The sequence below is a fragment of the Electrona antarctica genome (genome assembly GCF_951216825.1).
Source record: "Electrona antarctica genome assembly, chromosome: 17".
Lineage (NCBI taxonomy): Eukaryota > Metazoa > Chordata > Actinopteri > Myctophiformes > Myctophidae > Electrona > Electrona antarctica.
The window spans coordinates 32,879,790-32,900,457 of record NC_136798.1 but is presented as its reverse complement, the minus strand read 5'-3'; the positions used below and the strand labels follow the sequence as shown (position 1 = coordinate 32,900,457).

General features: G+C 42.7%; 1 protein-coding gene across 4 annotated transcripts in view; it reads right to left on the bottom strand.

The window, feature by feature from the left end:
- LOC306941508 (serine/threonine-protein phosphatase 2A 56 kDa regulatory subunit gamma isoform-like) overlaps window positions 1-20,668 on the bottom strand; it is a gene marked incomplete at its 3' end in the record, with an annotated part of 51,524 nt that overhangs the window by 5,201 nt on the left and 25,655 nt on the right. For 3 of the 4 annotated variants that reach the window (XM_079527021.1, XM_079527022.1, XM_079527023.1), the window contains 12 exons: window positions 12,313-12,512; window positions 8,289-8,399; window positions 8,003-8,095; window positions 7,300-7,430; window positions 7,128-7,187; window positions 6,405-6,513; window positions 6,056-6,109; window positions 4,412-4,582; window positions 2,211-2,338; window positions 603-704; window positions 350-422; window positions 83-205 (listed from right to left, as the gene is read on the bottom strand). In XM_079527021.1, coding sequence (XP_079383147.1) covers window positions 83-205; window positions 350-422; window positions 603-704; window positions 2,211-2,338; window positions 4,412-4,582; window positions 6,056-6,109; window positions 6,405-6,513; window positions 7,128-7,187; window positions 7,300-7,430; window positions 8,003-8,095; window positions 8,289-8,399; window positions 12,313-12,512 — 1,355 coding nt within the window. Of the gene's footprint in view, window positions 1-82; window positions 206-349; window positions 423-598; window positions 705-2,210; window positions 2,339-4,411; window positions 4,583-6,055; window positions 6,110-6,404; window positions 6,514-7,127; window positions 7,188-7,299; window positions 7,431-8,002; window positions 8,096-8,288; window positions 8,400-12,312; window positions 12,513-20,668 lie in introns of those variants that run through there. The other variant, XM_079527024.1, reaches the window with a different exon arrangement.

Genomic DNA, 20,668 nt, shown 5'->3' with positions numbered 1-20,668 from the left:
GACTAAATATAAATGATTATAGGATTATAGTCAGGCTGATTTTCACTTAGCAGCATGCAGAAGGAAAAAAACACTATCCTACAGTAACATGTGTTGCTTCTTCCTCTACGGTTTTCTTCAGCATGCCGACATCGTCCAGCAGCAGTCCGTCTGTCTCTATGTCCATGGGACTGCCCAGGCCCGTCGAGTCCACGTACACCACAAACTGGACAGACAAGGGGACAGCATGAGACAGGGGTCACATGAGGAACACAACCAGTCTAGACCAGAGTCAAGAGATGTACTGGCAAAAACACACTATTCAGGTTTGAAGATGCAGATGTGAGCGCTCTCTCTCTCTCTCTCTCACCTGTGGGTTTGTCTTGGCCAGATGCTCAATCTTCAGCCAAGCGTCTTCCCTCTCCTTCCACTTGGCTTTCTCCCTAGAACACAACACGCAAACCAAATCATATAAAATGCCCCCCATTACTTTCTGCTGATTTTATTTAACACTTTCAAATTCAGATGAAAAAAACGAATAAATAAATAAAATAATTAAAAACAAATGTTCCCATGCCGTTTAAAAAAATAATAATTTAAGATTTGATCTCGTGTTTACTCACTTGCTCTTCTCTGCTCTGAACTGCTGTGTGCAGTCATCAAACAACTTCTGGTTCATCTCCATGAACAGCTTCAGAGCGTTGTAGATCAACCCGTGGATAGTCCTGCAAAGAATCACACACACACACACACACACACACACACACACACACACACACACACACACACACACACACACACACACACAGGGTTTGAAAACAGTCATTTTTTAAACCACTTAACCCTAATAAAATTATTTAAACCAGGAACACTAAACTCAACATTTGTCAAACCATTGCTAAACCCTGAGTATATTTGGCCCAATGTTATGGGAAGAAACTGCCACCTCTCCCCCTCTCATGACTTGCATGAGGGGAAGAAACTGCCACCTCTCCCCCTCTCATGACTTGCATGAGAGGGGAAGAAACTGCCACCTCTCCCCCTCTCATGACTTGCATGAGAGGGGAAGAAACTGCCACCTCTCCCCCTCTCATGACTTGCATGAGAGGGGAAGAAACTGCCACCTCTCCCCCTCTCATGACTTGCATGAGAGGGGAAGAAACTGCCACGTCTCCCCCTCTCATGACTTGCATGAGAGGGGAAGAAACTGCCACCTCTCCCCCTCTCATGACTTGCATGAGAGGGGGAGAGTTGATGGGGTTAGCAGACAATTTGAGGGTCCAATGTCGTTAAGGTTTTGTCTGAAGCGCCTTTTAACACTTCTGGTGCCGCCAAATCTTTCAGAATAAAGGCAATAAAGGCCATGGAGATGAGGGAGATTTTATTCTTTCCCCCAAAAAACAGGGGTGTGGGCAAGGAAACAAACCTACCTCCTATGATCTAACTGAGGATCATGAAGCTACCAAAGGACCCACCCACCTCAGACATCAGCAACATTATGAAAATCTCAAATGTAATTGTTCGTTAGTGTTCTAGGGTTATAAAAATAGCTAATGTTGTAAATTTGTAGATTTAGAAAACTAGACCTGTGACCACCTGGCACCGGCCTACTCTACTCTACTCTGCAACAATGAAAATAGGGAATGCATACCCCACCCTGTTATGCAATAACCGTTATACCTGTTGCCATAGCACCCGTTTTAACCATCTGTCTGTGTCCCTTTTGTGTCCATTGATTGATTGATTGATTGAATACTTTATTAGCAGTGTCCAGAAAAAAAGCACAGGGAAGGACAGTTCAATACAAGGTCTGCTAAGAGTGTTTAAACCCACGAATGCACTATGGCTTGTTTCCATTTCGGTCCTTATGTACTCAATTCATCAAAACAATTAATGACAGACAAAACTAGAAATGCACTCTGTCGAGGTGCCAGCAGAGCACACAAGTACTGCTACTAACTAATGTCTATTAAAACTGCTGTACTGCTATAAATCATATAAACATTTGAAGTCTAGGGGGGGAGGGGGCTAGGTTTTATAAAAAATATATTGAGATCTCTGTATGTCTGTCTGCCTGTATGCCATGCCGATAATACCATGCCCAAAGTAGGGAAGCCAGGTTTAACGTGATCAACATTCTCCTTGCTAGCACCTAAAACTGAACGGCAGAACAAGTAGCACTTCTACCACCGTCAATATATAGAGAATTGTAGAGTATAAAAGAGACTGACTTGTTCCAGTGTGTCTTGGAGTTGCGGTACAGAGCAGGAAACATGATGGGGAGGATCCTGGCAGCGTTGTCACTGATCAGACTCATGATGTATTCGTTGTTCCAATAGTACAGAGCCCGCTCTGCAACCTGAAAGCACACCACAGGCTTGTATAGACTCTTTAGACCCGTGTTCCCCCTATATGCATTATTGTGGTGGGCCACACAAACATAACATGAATTGCAGCAATAAATGAATTGCCAATGAATTATATTATCTTTTTTTTTTTTAAACTAATCACTAAGCAGTGGCTAAGCTAGCTTAGTGTGTGTGAACCCTTTCACTTCCCTTACAATCTGCGGTTGTGCGTTCACATAGGTTAGTGCGTTCACGTGACGTAAACAAAGATGGCGTGCCCTGTGGCGAAATCAGTACTCGCGGCTGTTAACGATAGCTTTTCACTTGCAATGTCGTTAAGAAATGATTACCTGCAATATCTGTATAATGGACTTCGCTAGGCTTTGGATAAATTCCACAATGTAATGCGGGAGCATTTGAAGAGCAGGGCCGTTGCATTATCCAGTAAACCTTGTTAACTATAAATTAAAACGGACGTGGAAAGACTCGTGCCCGATACAGTAGGCGGGCAGTACACCGGATCCCAGCACTAAGGAGTAAGGTAGATCCTCACCAGCGGCGGTAAGTAGCCACTCATTAAATTACAGTATCTATAACCGCAAAAATCTGCACGCGTGAAACCTCCCTCCACAATCAGGTTCTGGCTAAGGGAAGGACTGAGACCGCAGGCAAATCTGATTCGTTTATTTGATCTTTAGGACCGACTGTTCACACTGCTATTTGCAAGCGATCAGAATTGCGTGTTCATGTCCGTCCATCTGCATTGGTTGCTGTGGTAACGACATGCGATGCATTGCAAACTTGTTGGGCCGGCTATATCCGGTGAGCGACACTTGTTGCACGTCAAAGTATAAACAACAAATAAGGCTCAGGGGTCAGTGCCACAGCAGCTTGTGGTGGACATTTTTGTAAAAAGAAATTGCCACAGAGATACAAAATGAGTTGACATTACATGAAACATATATAGAGAGATAGCCCTGAATGACCATAACAGGTTCTGTAACTCTGATGGAACTGAATGGACTTGTACAGATCCATTTGGTTACATTTGTACACTCTCAGAGTTAAGGGTGTCATTGCAAATAAAATGTGCAAGTACTTGGCTTTCAGTAATCGGAATCTTATGATCAAAACAACATTACAATGGTGTGAAAAACAGAAAATCAAACATTAAACAAGACCAAGGCCTCTTTTAGACGGCGACCATCTCCAGATAAAACGGCAAAGTCCTGTTGCGTTCTCAAGTTTTATTGACCCTTTACACGAGAACGCACACTTCATGAAAACGCTATAATGTCGCTAGGTGGCGGTAACGGGCTGCCAAATAGACCAGTCACCCATGTACAAGAAGAAGAAGAACCCCTTCACGCAACCCTATTGGGGTTTTGAATGATTCCAGAACACAACGTGGTTGTGGCCGTCGCTCGCTGGTGACAGACAGGCTGAAAGGCAGCCCAGAGCATGCAGGCAGAGCGCGCCACGGGATGGTTATATATTTTATAATATAATAAGGCTACATAAACGCTGGCTTTTTATTTACATCATGGTTTTTTACATTCACCATCGCTGATGAGCAGCGCTTTGTAGGCGAGGATGGAGGCTTGTTCAGGAACTCCATTATATCATATATGGCTCTGCATCAATCAATGTAATAAACATATTAGAGCCAACGTGAGCCATGATGTCATAAGTTTTGCGGATTCACCGTTTTGCCTGTTTACACGGATAAGGGATAAAACGCCGTTCTCAAAGATTTCCACTCTGGAAGGTGTTTTCACTTTGTTGCGTTTTCACCTCCTGAAGACACCGTTCTCGTCTAAAGGGACACCAGAAAACGATACTTTATTTTGCCGTTTTCTATGAACACCGTTCTCGTGTAAAGACCACCCAAGTCTCTGCCACGGACACATTTGTCATCATATTGATGACTCCTGATAAGGATTCAGTGTCCGAGTGTCCAAACGGAGACACATCTTTAGTCATCAGATCGGAATCACGTTTAAAATCACCTGGCAATATATTTTCCCATCTGGATTTATGTTTGGACTTTATCAAACCAATCTGACACACACGCTCAGGTTTACCTGGAAGTGTGGACTGGACACACACTTGGCCAGCTGTCTGAATAGGGGCTCCATGACCTTGACAAACTCGGATGGCTCGATGACGTCCAGGATCTCCTCCAACTCGTTGAGGAACATGACCTCCTTTGGACTGTGGGTCTTTGGCCAGTACTTCAACAGAGCCATCACCGTCTGCACGCACGCACACACACACACAGACAGACACGAAACACACAAACAGGCAGGCAAACAGACACACACATGCAAACTGTGAAGCATTCCACTTGAAGCAGATATCTTTTCTCTCTTTCCTAATAGCGTAAAAGGCGAGAGCCCTGGACCGCAGAGCGCTAGAGAGGGTGGTGCGGATGGCCCAAGGGTGCCCAGAGGGTGGTGCGGATGGCCCAAGGGTGCCCAGAGGGTGGTGGGATGGCCCAAGGGTGCCCAGAGGGTGGTGGGATGGCCCAAGGGTGCCCAGAGGGTGGTGCGGAGCCTCCCTCCCTCCTGGACTAAGCGGATCAATAAAACCCATTAAGACCTGAGGCAGAGTCTAAAATGTCCCAACAAGTTTTTAGAAAAACGTATGTTTCTATATCAGCAATCTGGGAACCCATCGGCAAAAAAAATTAAAACAGCACCCTCTGCTGTTTTTCATGTCAAGGACTCCCAAAATTATATCTAAAAATGTTTTGTTCCAGGGACCCCCATGAAGCAAAACATTTGATAAAAATATTATTTCCACAAAGCATTCAAGTATAAAATATAGTAAAATATAGTGGTTCAAATCTAAAATGACACAGATGCTTTCCCGGTGTTAATGGGTTAAGAGGCTCACTAGCCCAGCTACCATCAGGCAGGCCAGACGAGGGACATTTTCCACAGTCAGGCCATCAGGCTGCTGAACACGTGCTGAGAAGTGAGAACTACAATATATAATTGTGGTAGGTCAATATGGTACAGACACATTTTATGTCTGTATATTTCAACCCAGATGCATAACTACTGCTGCATCTTCCCTCAATTTAGTCGTGCGAATTCAATCGAATCCTCCCCACGCACATTTCTGTGTCCCGTCACTGCTGTATCCTACTGGCTCGCCTGCCAACGAGCGTGGAGCCCCCACCGGGAGTACATACTGTAGACTCCTCCCACCCAACACTCCCTGCTAACAGGTGGCACCTGCACAAGAGACTGCGCAACACCTTCACACACACTTTATATATTAGTTTAGATATTTTCACATTCACTCTTATTCATTAAATTAAAGTACAGTTCGTAGGCAGCTTGCACAAAATAATTTCAAACAATCTTATTCCAATGTGTATAGAAAAAAAATCACACCCGTGTGAACTGAGTGGTGTAATGTCTTATATAGCCTGTCTGACGTAATGAAATCATGTCTGACGTAATGAAATCACACCCGGGTGAACAGGGTGAACATAGCAACCATGCTCATTTCTTCTGCACAGAAAAAAAAACCCTGTTCACCCGGGTGAACAGGGTGAACATAGCAACCATGCTCATTTTTTCTGCACTAACAAAGCCAGTTGTAGGAGTGGTTTACACCACTCAAAAAGCCAGTTGTAGGAGTGGTTTACACCACTCAAAATAATCTGATTTGGGGTGAACATAGGGGTCTGAACATAGCCTTTTATGCAGTCTTACCGGTTCTGTAAGTGTGCTGTCCTTCTCTAGAAACTGAACCACACAGTACGCCAGCTGGAAGAGAGAAGGGGGCACACACAACAGATAAGTCAATGACAGCCTTAACCCATTCTGGGGGCGGGAACCCCTTTTGGTGTTTCAAGCATTCTGTTATACTTTAGCTATTGAAAAATAGCAGATCTACAAGCTCATAGCGCGCCACTGAGTGGCGCGCTATGAACTTGTAGGTCTGCTAAAATCGTTAAAATGTGCCTCAAATCTTTCAGAAAATTGTCATGATTTAGAAAAGTTGTAAATGCTAATTTAAAACATGTTGAACATGAGACATCATGAGGAAGCTGGCAGTCACCTGCGGGTGGTAGACACTAAGAGACTTCACTTTGTGTAAAGGCAGTAGGACTTTCAATAGGAAGATCTTGTGCTCCTCTTTCAACGGCAACGCAAAGCCATTGATTATGCTGAGAAGAGAAGAGAAACGTCACACAGTGAGCAACAGTTAATCGAACTGAACTATTTAATCGATTAAAGAAATGTTGGATTTAAAAAAAGAATGATCTACTACAAGATCCAGTGTCGCGATGCAACACTGAGCTTGTAGATAATCCATTTCCTCTATTTGGAACAGCACCACTGCACATCAAAACTAATACATGAAGAAATATTTGTGTATGTCCTAGCCACCCCAGAGTTAGTGTCCTTGAGCAAGACTGTGAACCCCCAATTGCTCCCGATGTGCAGGTTGGTGCCTTGCATGGTTTCCTCTGCCATTGGTGTGTGGATGGGTGAATGTAATGCACAATCTATGTAAAGCGCCATGGATAAAGGCGCTATATAAATTTACCATGATGGCAAAAAGGATCAGCCCTGCCTGATTAAAAAAGTATTGATTTTCAAATAACTAGTTGATTATCAGAGGTAACACAATCTCCCGTCAGCGCTGAGATTCACCGATTCAGAAGTTGTGAACCGATCAATTGTGCAAAGGATAAACATCAACACTACAGTAACAGCCCTCAAACTAAAGTTCTTCTGAATGGGTATTAAGAGTTGGTTAATGAGGATATTAGCTTACCTTCCTAATATTTCCAGTAATTCTGCTATTCCATTATGATGCTCCGTCTCATAAATGAACCTGAAGAGAAGCACACAGAATGTTACAACGAGTCCATCAAATCAGAACATCCAGTAGTCTTTGATGAAGTGACTATGCAGGTGTCTGTAGGGCATGCGACTCTCAGTCTCACCTATAAAATATGTTATTAATGTGTTTCCTGATGTAGGCTCTCAGACCCAGGAATTTGCCGTAGATTCGGTGAAGAGTGGTTTTCAGGAAGTCTCTCTCCCTGGGGTCTTCACTGTCAAACAAATCTAACAGCTGACGGGGTGGAAACAGAGAAAACCCTAACATATTAAACTTGAAGGAGTAGTTCACACCAAAAATTAAATTGAATTCATGGAAATGTTTTTGTCAGATTCCTATGATAAATAAATTATCCCTAATTTGGCCATGCTCATTATAGGAGAAAGCATTTTGAAGGTGTAGATCTAATTTAGCTACTCTGTCGGGCAGAACCCATATCTCCATATTCTGTGTCACACATACTGTAAGTATCTTTGCACTGCATTTTGAGCTTGTAGATCTGCTACATTTACTATTTTTTAATTTGATTCCTGAACAGTTTTGGATATAATGGGGTTTCCACCCAACAGAGACCCAAGTATAAAATAGACCATTAATTTATGAACAAATAAATACAGATAAGGTTTCTGCCCGACAGCAATGTGTTCCTGTATGCCAACCACAAATGTTGTTCTGCGTGCGTCATCATGCATCTGCTTTATTCCCTCTCCTCGTTTCATGCAGGCTTTTGGTATCATGTGTGAAAGATGAAACTAACTATAAAAAAAAAGAAAAAAAAAGAAAGAATTTTGATATGAATCTCTCACCTGCATTACATATTTCTGGTCAATATATTTCTTGGCTATATTTGGTTGAAAATCTGGCGACTCCAAGAACCGGAGGAAGAACTCATAGACAAGCTGTAATAAAGAAAGAAAGATGGTCATATCACAGTAAAGATTTAAACATTTACAATAGACAGTGTTGCATACAAATTAGGCTTAATTGTCCAGAGAATATTATAAGGTTAGTTCATGTATGTGTGTTTTGGAAGAAAATAGAGGCCACCTGATTCACCTGCTAGCTAATTTGTGCGCGCGTGTGCATGCGTACCTGTAGGTGGGGCCATGCAGCCTCTAACGTTGGCTCGTCCTCCTCCGGGTCGAACTCCGCTCCAGTGGGATTGGACGACGGTGGCAACGTCCTGAACATGTTCACAGCAAACTGGACACGGACAGACAGACAGACAGACAGGTCACTACCACAGTCTGAGTCTACTGATGGGCACTAGAACACCACAAGTCGTATTTTGGGGTGAGAATTTGGCCAAAATAACTGATCTACAAATTCTCAACGCGGTGCGAAGCGTCATGTTGTGAGCTTGTAGAGTAACTATTTGCACAAAATGACACCATCCGTACGACAAAGTATAAAATAGGTGTTAAAATAAAGGGCATGAAAACTACTGTAGGCAGATTTGGAGTTTGTTTTCCAGTTCAGGTTAAAAAACAGTCTATGCTAGTAAGCAAAACAGCTGCAGCTAATCAAATTAATAATGGGCACGCCACGTCGTTAGATTCAGGCCAGTGTGAGACCAGTGTGCAAGGAAGCACACCGGTATCGCGCCACTCGGTGGCGCGCTATGAGCTTGTAGATCTGCTATTTTTAAATAGCTAAATTATAACAATGCTTAAAACACCAAAAGGGGTTCCCGCCCAAAATGGTTTAAGGTTATTGTAGCAGTCAATTTATATTGGGGGTCGGGAGGGGGCGGGGCGGGGGTCCCGAGACGTTGCCAAAGCATTTTCGGGGGTCCCCGGCCAAAAACGTTGAGAACCCCTGCATTAAGAAACCTACATCTAACTAACACACCCACTATTCATTAAGAAACCTACATCTAACTAACACACCCACTATTCATTAAGAAACAGGATCGCTGGATTCACATGAAGAAAGGAGAAGATCATCATGGCCTGAAGTTCAATTGTCTTGTAGCAGCATGACAACATGCAGCAGAGAGCTCTTTTTAATAATCACACACACTCACACTTTCTTCAGCAAACAGGTTAACCACATAAGCCCTGCTTTATGTCTACAATGGTATTTGTCTGTCTTTTTGCGCCCTCCCCCTGTAAAACGACCAAACGTTGCCAGCTACATGGCACATTGTATACGTGAAAAGTTGAAATATCACAGTGGCCGATAGCGAGAATTAGTTATTCTTCCATTTACAGAATAGAGTAGGACAAACAATTACATGTGATTGTCAATGGAGCGCTGAAAAGTTAGCTTTTTGTGTGTGTGTGTATGTGTGTGTGTGTGTGTGTGTGTGTGTGTGTGTGTGTGTGTGTGTGTGTGTCAGGCTTCTGTATAACTTTCTTTTCTGGCTTCCATAGAAAATTACTTGTAGCCTGATACTTAGTCAACGCAGCATGCAAACACATGCAGGTGAATGTTGGTTGCTCTTCCCAGTATGAGACTAAAAGACTAAAAAGAGGAGGACAGGAGACCCGCCGCGCCACCACGCCGGATCTCCGATTACAGCTCCGACAGCAGGATCGTGCTAGCATACACACAGTCATTATGTCCAAAGAGGAGTTGGTCGTGTCAGTCGGACACACTTTGATGATGAAAGCCAACAGCTGACTTCAAAGTGTCCCCATTGTTTAAGCAGTCAGCCCTCTGAGTATATTTTCATGCTGATTTGGCATCCCTCTTGCATTTTCCCCCGCGCTGATCAAATGAGAGGCGGGACGAGGGTGAACAGGGGTGAATCTGCAGTTTACCGTGAGGTATTGAGGCAGGGCTTTGATAAACATCAAACATCAAAAGGGGTTTTAATTTAGCTCCGAGAAAGCTGACCTGGAAAGCCAGAGGAGCACCCAGCCAACCAGCCTCACTGGAAACTGTTCAAACTAATGGAGACAACAGGCATCCTCGCTGTGTGGATGTTGTATCACGTCCAGTACTGGTACTAAGGAACCTCTAGTACTGCTGGTTATACTGTATCTCTCCTAATACTGTTGGGTTTTCTATCCTACTAGGCCGTAGGACCCCTAGTAGTGCTAGATTTCTGACTGTACTACCAGGAGCTCAAATATTGCTGGTTTACTATCCTAGTACTGCTGCCGTTATCCTACCAGGACCTCTAGTACTGCTGGGACTCTAATTTACCAGAAAGCTTATTGCTTCCACCTAGCTGAATTAAAATAAAATTAACAATGGATGCCATCTCCACATTGCTAACCATCATTTCTCAACATTGTCTTGTCCTGTCTATAATCCCCATGCAGTCGTCCTCTAAATAGAGCCTACGGTACATTTTGACGTGTAAAATCAAGTTAGATTTTTGCAGCCGCACCAGCCCTAAACCTCTTTTTTAGGGGTGTGTTCGTCTACTCTACATGGTCAAGTCTAAATACAGTAAACATCTTTAAAATAACACACGCCAGGGTTGCTTGTTATTTCTGATAAAAGCACCACATCTTCAGCAAACAAACAAGCTTAACACCTCCAGTAAGACTCAGACTATAGTAGTAATCAATGTACCGTAGGTTTGTGTTAACCAGATACCTTCTGACTCAAACTGGGTTCATTGACACCGACATGTGAGTTTCCTGTGACTCCGTCGTCAGGGGGAAAGCTAAGTAGTATGAAAATAAACCACCGGCTTTAACTGCCAGGGGCGACCACAGGAACGCATCTCCTCTTATACACTGCAGTGATCAACGATGCATTTATTTACAGTACATGACAGCGGCACAGCGGTGTCAAAATGGACCCTTATAGATCCAGTTCTATACTCTCAAGAGTTTAATTAACACGCAGCGTTTTAAAAAATCTCAACCTGGCAAAACTTAATTATGTTATAAATTATTTAACATTTACTAGCTCAGGGAAACACCTTTTCATTATCACACTTTTTAGTGAAGGTGAGAGGACTTCAAAGCAGTAAACAACGTACATTTTCACAACTTGGCACCATCATCACCCTCCCTGTGTTCAACGCACGTATATGTGACAGAGACATGTATATATCACAAGTAATAAGTACAGTAGTACACAGTACAATACTCACTGTCCATTTACCCTTTTATAACCCTGTGTACAAATGTTACCAAATGGACCTGTAAGACACACTTGCTGGGTTATTGCGCAATCCATAACATTTTAGTGCATCAAACATTAGTTAATAATATTTAACATTTAGTATATTACAGTGGTTGGAGGTGCTCACTACTCTTCTATTGAGTAATTGTGACCCGACCGCAGGACGCAGTTTACTATGAAAACCTGCATCTCCCGTCAGCCAGTCAGTAGCGCCTTGTGACACGCTCCATATATGGCCAATACAGAATTCATTCCATATGTTGATCTGACCTCATAAAACCCTTCGATCTCCATATATGGAGCTGACCTGTTCTGACATTCTGTGTTGATCTGACCTCATCAAACCCTGTAAACTCAAGACACGCCCCATATATGGAACGTGTATATGACCTCATCAAAGCCTGGATAGCCATACATGGAGAAGATGGTCATCACCTAGATCTGCATATATGGAGCCGGCCAGCAACTCTACATCTGTTGTCACTGACACCAGGTTAATAGTTTAACTCCTGCTTCTTAACTGTGCCGTATTAAGAAGTTCTGTTTCATCTCTCCTCGCCTCAGGGCGTCTTACTCGTGTATATCCTGTGGGTGGGGTTCAAATCCACCGCTGAAATTTGGTGGAGCGTCTTTGCTACGTTCAGGGGAGGAAACCCAGGTGGGGCGGCGCCCATCAGCAGGGGGAGTTGACTGGGAGCATTTTTAGGACGGAGGTGCTATGTTCTTCTGTTGGGGGCTGCTCACTAGCAGGTGTCCTCCCCACACATTTATTAATTGGCTAAATTGGGAGACAAAGCAGGCAATTTTTCTTTTTAATGGAAATTAATTTGGGTATGACGAGTATCGCATGAAGCTCAAAGCATAATATGTACTTCCCGTCTCAGCGGTAGACATTTGAGATAAATTGTACATATTGCAGCTTTGAATTAACAAGTGAGGATTTTACAGTGTATCCCATTGCATCACCCCATCCTCCCAAACCCCCTCCCAGGGGACATAACTTGCCCCTGCTGCCTGCACTACTGACCATGTGCACCACCTCTGGGTAGATGGGCTCTGTGATGACGTTGCGGTTGTGGGTGATGTACTCCACCATCTCGCTGAGCGCCGCCCGCTTCACCTCCTTCCATTTCAGGTCGCTCAGCGGGTCTGAGACGAAGTCGAACAGGACGCAACATTGACGCAGCTTCTGGATGAAGAGCTTCTCCTGCTCCGCCGGTGGCACGTCTACAACGAGAGGAGAGGAGAGGACACGGGTCAGTGTTTGCATGGCAGGAGGAGGCGGGAGGGAGGGAGATTGTTTGAGGTTCTTCCAAGCAGAACAGACCAAAGAAAGTTGTTCCCCTGATGCTCTGTGCAAGACAAGTGATAACCCCATCCAACACCAGAGGTGTGAACCTGCACTGGCCTCATCATGATTTGATTACAATTCACTAAGCCTGTCACACGATTTATTACATAATTGCCTGATTATTCATTCCGCGTAATCGTTTCCATTCCATCTGTACTATAAAAACAGCCAGATGAAATGAACAGAAATGTCGTAATTCCAATTTTCCATCATTATTTCAACGCTTGTTTAAACACTTCCAACCTCGCGTCCCTATTTTGAGCACTAAGGGCAACATTTTTATTTTCTTTTAAATTCCTTAAATGGCAAAAATGCATCGTCAAATAAAATGTCATGATTGTGACAGCCCTAACGATTCAATTCTACTTGTTCCATCTGTTAATACAATAAACAGTCTGATAAATATGATGAATTGAATTCCTTTTTGATTCAGAAACTGCTTTTACACGACGTATATACAATAAATTACTCTCCTTCAAACATACATTCTTTTGTCTACTGAAAATGTTCAACCGTCAAAATCAAATCCTTCTGCAGTGCATTATAATTTTAAGTGTGCTGGTCTTGTAATAAAAAATAAGTTTTCCCATAACAGCTCTAAGACAGATTATTCACAAACATGTCTGACTATAAGCTAATACAACCAGGGGTGTGCTGAAGGCGGAGTCCGCTCGTTCTGAAGCTGCACGCACGTGCCTACCATGTGCACGTGTGTGCACGAGCATGCCTGCGAGAGTCGTCAACGCAAGTTGACGGCGTCACACTCGCAACACAGAACAAAAGCTCTCTACCTCGCTGCTTTGCATAACATTACTACTAGAGCTTCAGCCAGATGAACTACATCGTCACACCAATCGGTACAAAGTTACTTATTAAACGGGTATCAGCCTTGATGTTCATCATGTCACATAGACCACCTGTAGAGGACTGGGACCCTAAATATTATGAAATCTCTTACAACCAATGTTAACCATTACAACCATGAAGCCTGATTATACTTATGGCATGCCACGTTGTTAGATTTAGAAGTGTGAGACAAGTGTGCAAGGTAGCACACAGGTAGATGGTACTGACAAACCTAGTACATCTTACATCTTACGTACATCACACCCACTATTCATTAAGAAACAGGATTGCTGGATTCACGTGATTCATGGCCTGAAATTCAATATAGCGACCTCTCTCACCGAAATAGCATGTACAAGCTCTCAATAGATAGATAGATAGATAACAGCATATCGATGCGTTGTGAACTTGCAGATTTGCTATTTTCAGTTGTGGGCATGTAGATTGGCAACTGTGTGTTGTGTTTGTACAGTGTTAAATTAACACTGAAGATTTTACTACAGTATGTAGTAAAACTCAGAATGTGCCCAGATGTCTGCCATCAACCACCCAGTATGGGTTGTGCCTAGCTTGTAATGACTTATTTCTGATCTCAGTCAACCCTCAGTCATCTCTTGGGTTGCATTAGCTTAGCATGTATGTAGCCTAGTTATGTTAGTGCATGGGTAATCATGGTAATCATGGCTCTTGGTAGGGGAACAGAGTGCCATTCCGACGCACCGCCATGATCGACGTGGCTTCCGCATGCGGTTAGGCTTAGTGGTTAGTATTGAGTGCTTCGGAATGGCAGTGAGTCGGGATAAGGGGCTTCGGAATGCCGGTGTGGAACCATAAATCGATAGATTTCCACTCTAACACTAGAGATCATGCGAAAGGTGTTTGGAATAAAACATGGAAAAACATCTCACAGTTACTCCATCACTGTGACTGTGAGCACTACTCATCATCACCTCATGTGAGCTTGAACAAGAGTGAACACTTAATGTTCATGTGCGGTGAGCCGGTGACACGGCACAACACAGGTGAGCTGCAGGCTGCGACATGCAGCAGGTTCCATGCAACAGGCTGCAACATGTAACAGGCTGCCGCTTCATTCTTCACATGGCTGCCGGACAACCCAGTCCAATTGAGAACAAACATCCAGCTAAAATTAATTCAAGAGCTCAAAAACAAACAGAAAATCAGGGTTACAGCGGCTATAAGATTGATGATGGGAATTTGACAAGCAACCCCAGCCATTTATGCTACAGTATATGCAGCAGGAAAACCCAGTTTGCAGCGCGTTAGCCACTGTTGACAACAATTCTCTGTTGCAGTTCATCTGTCAATGTATACCTATCAAAGCCTCCATGAATCACTTACTCAGTCAACACTGTGTCTCTGCTGTACAAACACTGATGATGTGTGATGATTTCATGAATATGGATATAGAGTTGGAGAGTGGAGCCACACCTGTTGGTCTGCGATCACTAACTTCTTAAGCGTGATCACGAGTCCCTGGAGATGAAACTCAATCACGACTGTCAGTGAGTGAGCCAGTCAGGAATGATGCATGCATGCATTAACACGGAGCCCGCCAGAAGCATAGATTAACTTTAGTCTGGGAGCCGGCCAAACAGCGTAGCCTACGTTTTATAGGCTTTATATTCTTTAATCCATGTTTTGATCGGATCACATCGATAGCTGTCTCTCGTTAGCATCCCAGTGTAAAGTGTGACAGTGGACGTGGCCATTTTGAAGATGCACGCGCATCCACTTGTACTCTATGTGCTGCTTTCAATGGCCTGCATCTCCAAATCCAAATGAATGGCGTTTCTGGTGAAGACAAGGTTTTTCAATGGCCGACAGCAGGCACCGATACTCGCAGTCGGGGTTTTTCTGCACCGAGCGAGAGAACAACCGGTTAAGACACCACACACAGCATTACGTCATTGTAACATCCGGTTACGGATATTTGGCTCTTCAAAATAAGGGTTGAATGCATGCATAACACTGTCAGTGAGCCAGCCAAGCCTGGCGGTGTGCATGCGTGAGCAGCATGCGGCGGACAAATCGATGTTCATCATCTGCCGAGCATGACCTGGACCAACTACATGTCAAATGACGGCACCATCTGTGAGCGGCAATTGGAAAGCAATTGGAAAGCTGGCTGCAGAGAGAAAGCAATTATCCTCCCCAAAAATGGAGTGAATACCATGAAAGTAAAGTACAGCAGTTCGCTTAGACTGAAAAGAATACATTCAACCACTGGCCCCCTGGTGACGTGTCCCCATTTTGGGCATGCATCATGACACGAAAAAAACATTCAACACACAAATTGACGATCTAAAAGCTCACAATGCGTTGTGTGAGCTTGTAGATCTGACATTTTTGCTATTTCTGACATATGGCATAAATAGATAAACAACTATCAAGGCAGTGGATATCAAGTAATTCAGTCATTTACTAAGTTAACCCATTTAGACCTGAGACCAGATTCCACAAAATGTCTTCAGTTTTCAGAAAAACCTCTGCTTCTATGTCAGTGGTTCTCAAACTACGAATTGGCCCCGGACCCCAATCTCAATATATGTTGTTCCTGGGATCCTCCCAGAAGCAAAGATTTGAGTTAAAAACATTCGCTTTGAAAGAATATATTCAATGATTTGCACGACATTTTCATGATTTTTCAAAAATAGGAGATCTATAAGCTTGTATGAGCTTGTAGATCTGCTATTTTTCAATAGCTAAAGTATAACATAATGCTTAAAACCCCAAAAGAGGTTCCCGTCCTGAATGGGTTAAAGTACCAAGAGTTTAACAACCGAATCTGACGCAAGACAGTCAAGACTATGGTGAAAGATAACTACATAGACGTCTTGATTAGCGACTTCAATTAATCGATATGGCAATATATCGATAGAACATCCGGACGATAGGTGAATCGATCGAGAGGCTGCTGTATCGATACGGCAGTAGACGGCATGAATTATATGGGTGATCAGTGTTGACAAACGTAGCTCTGTTTAACGTTATCGAAGATAAGAGATCTTTTTTTTTATTTAAAGATCTCCGTGGGCCTGAAAGTGTTTTATTGTATTTGTGCAACATAGACATTTTGAATAAACATATAATCGATATATATTGATAGACATATTGATATATCTTATCGTGGCCTCTGTATACAGTTGGAGGCCATCGATTTTGTCCTTTTCTTTTTGCTGAGGTTTGCGTGATCTGTGCAAAAGGACAGTTAACCCATTTTGGGCGGGAACCCCTTTTGGTGTTTTAAACATTGTTATAATTTAGCTATTGAAAAATAGCAGATCTACAAGCTCATAGCGCGCTACCGAGTGGCGCGCTACGAGCTTGTAGGTCTGCTATTTTTGAAAAATCGTGAAAATATTTATTTCACAAAACAGAGGATTTAGAAGGATTTTGTAAAATTTTTAGGTCAGGCCTAAATGGGTCAAATGATAAGGGACAATATCGGTGGCACCCAACTGTATACATATCTATCATGAGATTGCAAGCGATATCCACCACTAGTCTTGATGTTGGCCCGTCTCTGTACCAGATGCTACAGTAAATTCCTTGTATGAACCTCATACAAGGCAATAATGTGTTTCTGATTTTGAAACGTGAACCTGTAAGAACAGCTGGCTACATAAAACAGCTGCATTATTACAAACAGATAACTTGGCGAGAACAAACTGTATAGCACAAATCTGGGTGTGATCATGGATAGTGATTTTAAATTGGACACACAGATCAAGTCAGTGATCTAATCCAGCTTTTCCCAGCTGAGGATCTTATCTAAGGTCAAGTCCTTTTAATAATTCTGCTGATTTTGAACGGGTAATACATGTCTTCATGTCGATCCGGCTTGGCTACTGTAATGTTGGTGTTAGCCAGCCTCCCTCTCATTCTTGCAGTTAGTCCAGACTCCAGAATGTAACAGCACATCTTTTAACCGAAACACAGCAAGAGCAAGAACATTTCACACCCATATACTGTATGTCTCCCCTCACCGTCTCCCAGTACATTTTGGGATAGATTTTGGGCACGTCACTATAGGCACAGATTTTCCAAAAATAGCCAATCTACGTGCTCAAGCTGAAGCACACAAGAGATCGTGTAGCGTCTAAACTCTAGAAAGAGTTGCTCCTGTGTGTTGACTTGCCTGGCCCGACACAACTTGTTTTTAAATCCTGTCTTAAGTTAAAAGACATCTGTATTACTTGGCTTTCAACTCGGTATGAGTTAGCTTTGTTTAGTTTTCTTATTATCTTAATGCTTTGATAGTTTGATTGTACGTTTGTCTTTTAAACTGTTCTTTGTGTCGACTAGTACTTTGGTCAACAGTGTTTTTTTTTTTTTTTAAATTGTGTTTTGTGATTACAATTTGGATGGATTTAACCTTTCCTGCAAAGTACTGCTATTCATCTCTGCAGGGGGTATGACCTATGCAGGGTGTATGTGTGTTCATGCCGGGGGTAAGAATAGATTTGTTTATCGTTTTGAATAGTTAATTAGTTACGTTGTTTTCCTTCTCAGTGCAGCTGTGGTTTTTGAGTCAACCTATTCTCACTCTAAACAATAGGCATGTTTAAGTTACCGTAGTGACAGGACTTTGGACCAGTGTGACCGCGGCTAATCGGAGATGCCTGCAGGCGTCTGGTGTTGCATTGGATACATGACGTGGTGTTGCATTGGATACATGACGGGGTCAGCTCAAATCATCACCCTGCTGATGCTACCAACTGATCTACGGTGGCCATGAGTTGAGTCAGCCGCCCCAACAGACAGAGATGTGATAGCTATTTGAACCATGACAAACATGACTAATGACAAGTGTGTGTACAGCGCCAAAACATGTTGGATTTACTGGACAATCCTTTTAAACAAGCTCATAAAGCTTGTAGATCAGCCATTTTTTCCATTTACTTACATCTTTGCTTCTGGGGTTCCCTGGACAAGTATTTTGAGATCTGGGTCACAGGCCAAATACATATAATTGTGGGGGTCATTGACATGAGAACCACCAATTCTAAAACTAATTCTGAAAAAAGTTGAGTTGTGATAACTTGACTTTTTCAGAAAATTCTTTTTTAGAATCGCCCTCAGGTTTTAATGGGTTAAATCACATCCTAAAAGTCCAAATAGCAACATCTATGTGATGGTGAACAACAGCTGGACATCTTGGTGTGAAATGACAAAAGAGACCAAAGAATGAACACATCACGGTGGGAAGCAGTTCAGATAAGCAACGATGGCTTATCACTGCAACAACAGCAAACACAGAGATGTTCCCACTTCCCACACAACAAACCTCAAACTGACAGACAGCAGAACTTAGTAGGCAGCACACTATACAGGCCATAACTAGGCCCGTCCCAATTATCATCTAATTGCAATTTATTGAAAACTAAATATTATTTCAAAAGATTTAAAAAAAGTTTAAACTAAAGAATATGGATATGATAAAGATTGAAAACCACTGCCTCAGAGATGAGTGGCGCCGCCTCTTCCTGAGGCTGTCCTCAGGTCTGCTCCGGTTACACAACAGCAGCACTTGGGTTTCTGAACGGGCCTAAAATATTAAGGGACATGCTGTGTGTACTCGACACAGTCTGCGTGGCTTGGATCATGACCTTTCCCATGCTACAGGCTGCAGTGGGGAGATACAAGCTTAACCATGTATACGAAAATAAACCACTAACCGTTTAAGGACTGATTGACTGAACTTTTTCATCATATACATAGATTAAAATATAATATACAATTGTTCATCATACAATAAGGGATGGGAGGATAATCATTATTATCGTTTATAGTGATAAAAAAACATTCACAATAATCGACTGCTCACCAGTGCTCCGCATTGAAAATGAACTATAGGTGCATTATATCGCTTCACGTTTGAAAGGCCCTTTATTCACTTTTACAGGACCTGTAATGGACCTGTAATGAGCACATTTGGTATACTTTTCACAAATCGATCGCCAAAAATAACAGATCTACAAACTCACAACGTGTTGGTACGTTCCGCAGAGAATTGGGATGCTGGGGTGCCATTTTAAGTTTTAAGATATTTTATTATCGTGATAATCAGTAATCATGACATGACATTTTCAAATCATCCCATCCCTACTGTATGTATAGGGATGGGATGATGATTTGTCATGATTACTGATTACTGATCACGTCAGTGTTAAGGGCTTTTTAGACGGGAAGAGCGAGCGACGCAGGCGTTCGACTATCGGCAACACGTCCGCTCATGAGGGACGCGTTGTGTGAACAAAAGCTCACCACAATCCAGCACATGTGCGCCAATTTCACAGGACCACGCTCGCTTGCGGCAATGCCCTCAACTTCTCTGGGGTCCGAAATAGTCGCCCACCTCTCATGAATTACCAAGGCGCTTCCCATCGGAAACGAACTTTACACTCCTCATGTTGTTCAAAGCAACAGACTTTGCCACTACTTGTGACAGTTGAACAACGCCTGCTTGGTCCAGAGCGATATTATTGTTGGGATATATGCACAAAATAAATCTATAAGTATTAACCTCTCCCAACTTCAAAACAAGCCATACCAGTTGGGTTTCAATTTAGTTATTAATTGCTTGGCTTCTAAAATTATTTTGTAGGTCCAAAATCGTAGCCGATTGAACTTGGAAAACATTTCCAGAAAGATAGATTGAGACATTTTAAGTTCACCTTGTCCATACACTAGTAATAATAATGAAATTAATTTATACACATTACATAAACATTTAAAAACATAAAATGTGTGAATAATGGGCAGTGTGAAATACAAACACTAAGAGAATCAACAATAATGAATGAATAATGAGACTGGCATCTCCGTCGTTGCATTCAACAAGTCAGTCGCGCTACATATGTTAATTTGTATACACGTTACAGTTAACCACAGATGAGAGCAAACACATTTACAAAAATCTCTAAGGTGCAACTTGCAGACATGCCCTCAAACATACATTTACAGCAGGGGTAGACAACCTTAGACACAGGTGGCAACACGGGTGGCCCAGGGGAGGATAATCACTGCCAGTGAGAGGGGAGGGGATTTATTTTTTTCTTCTTTTAAAATGTCAATTAAATTAAGTACCCTCACATTCTGTATGCAAATGACCCCTGCCTATCCTGCACACACATACAAACTCTGACTCCAGAGGGAGATA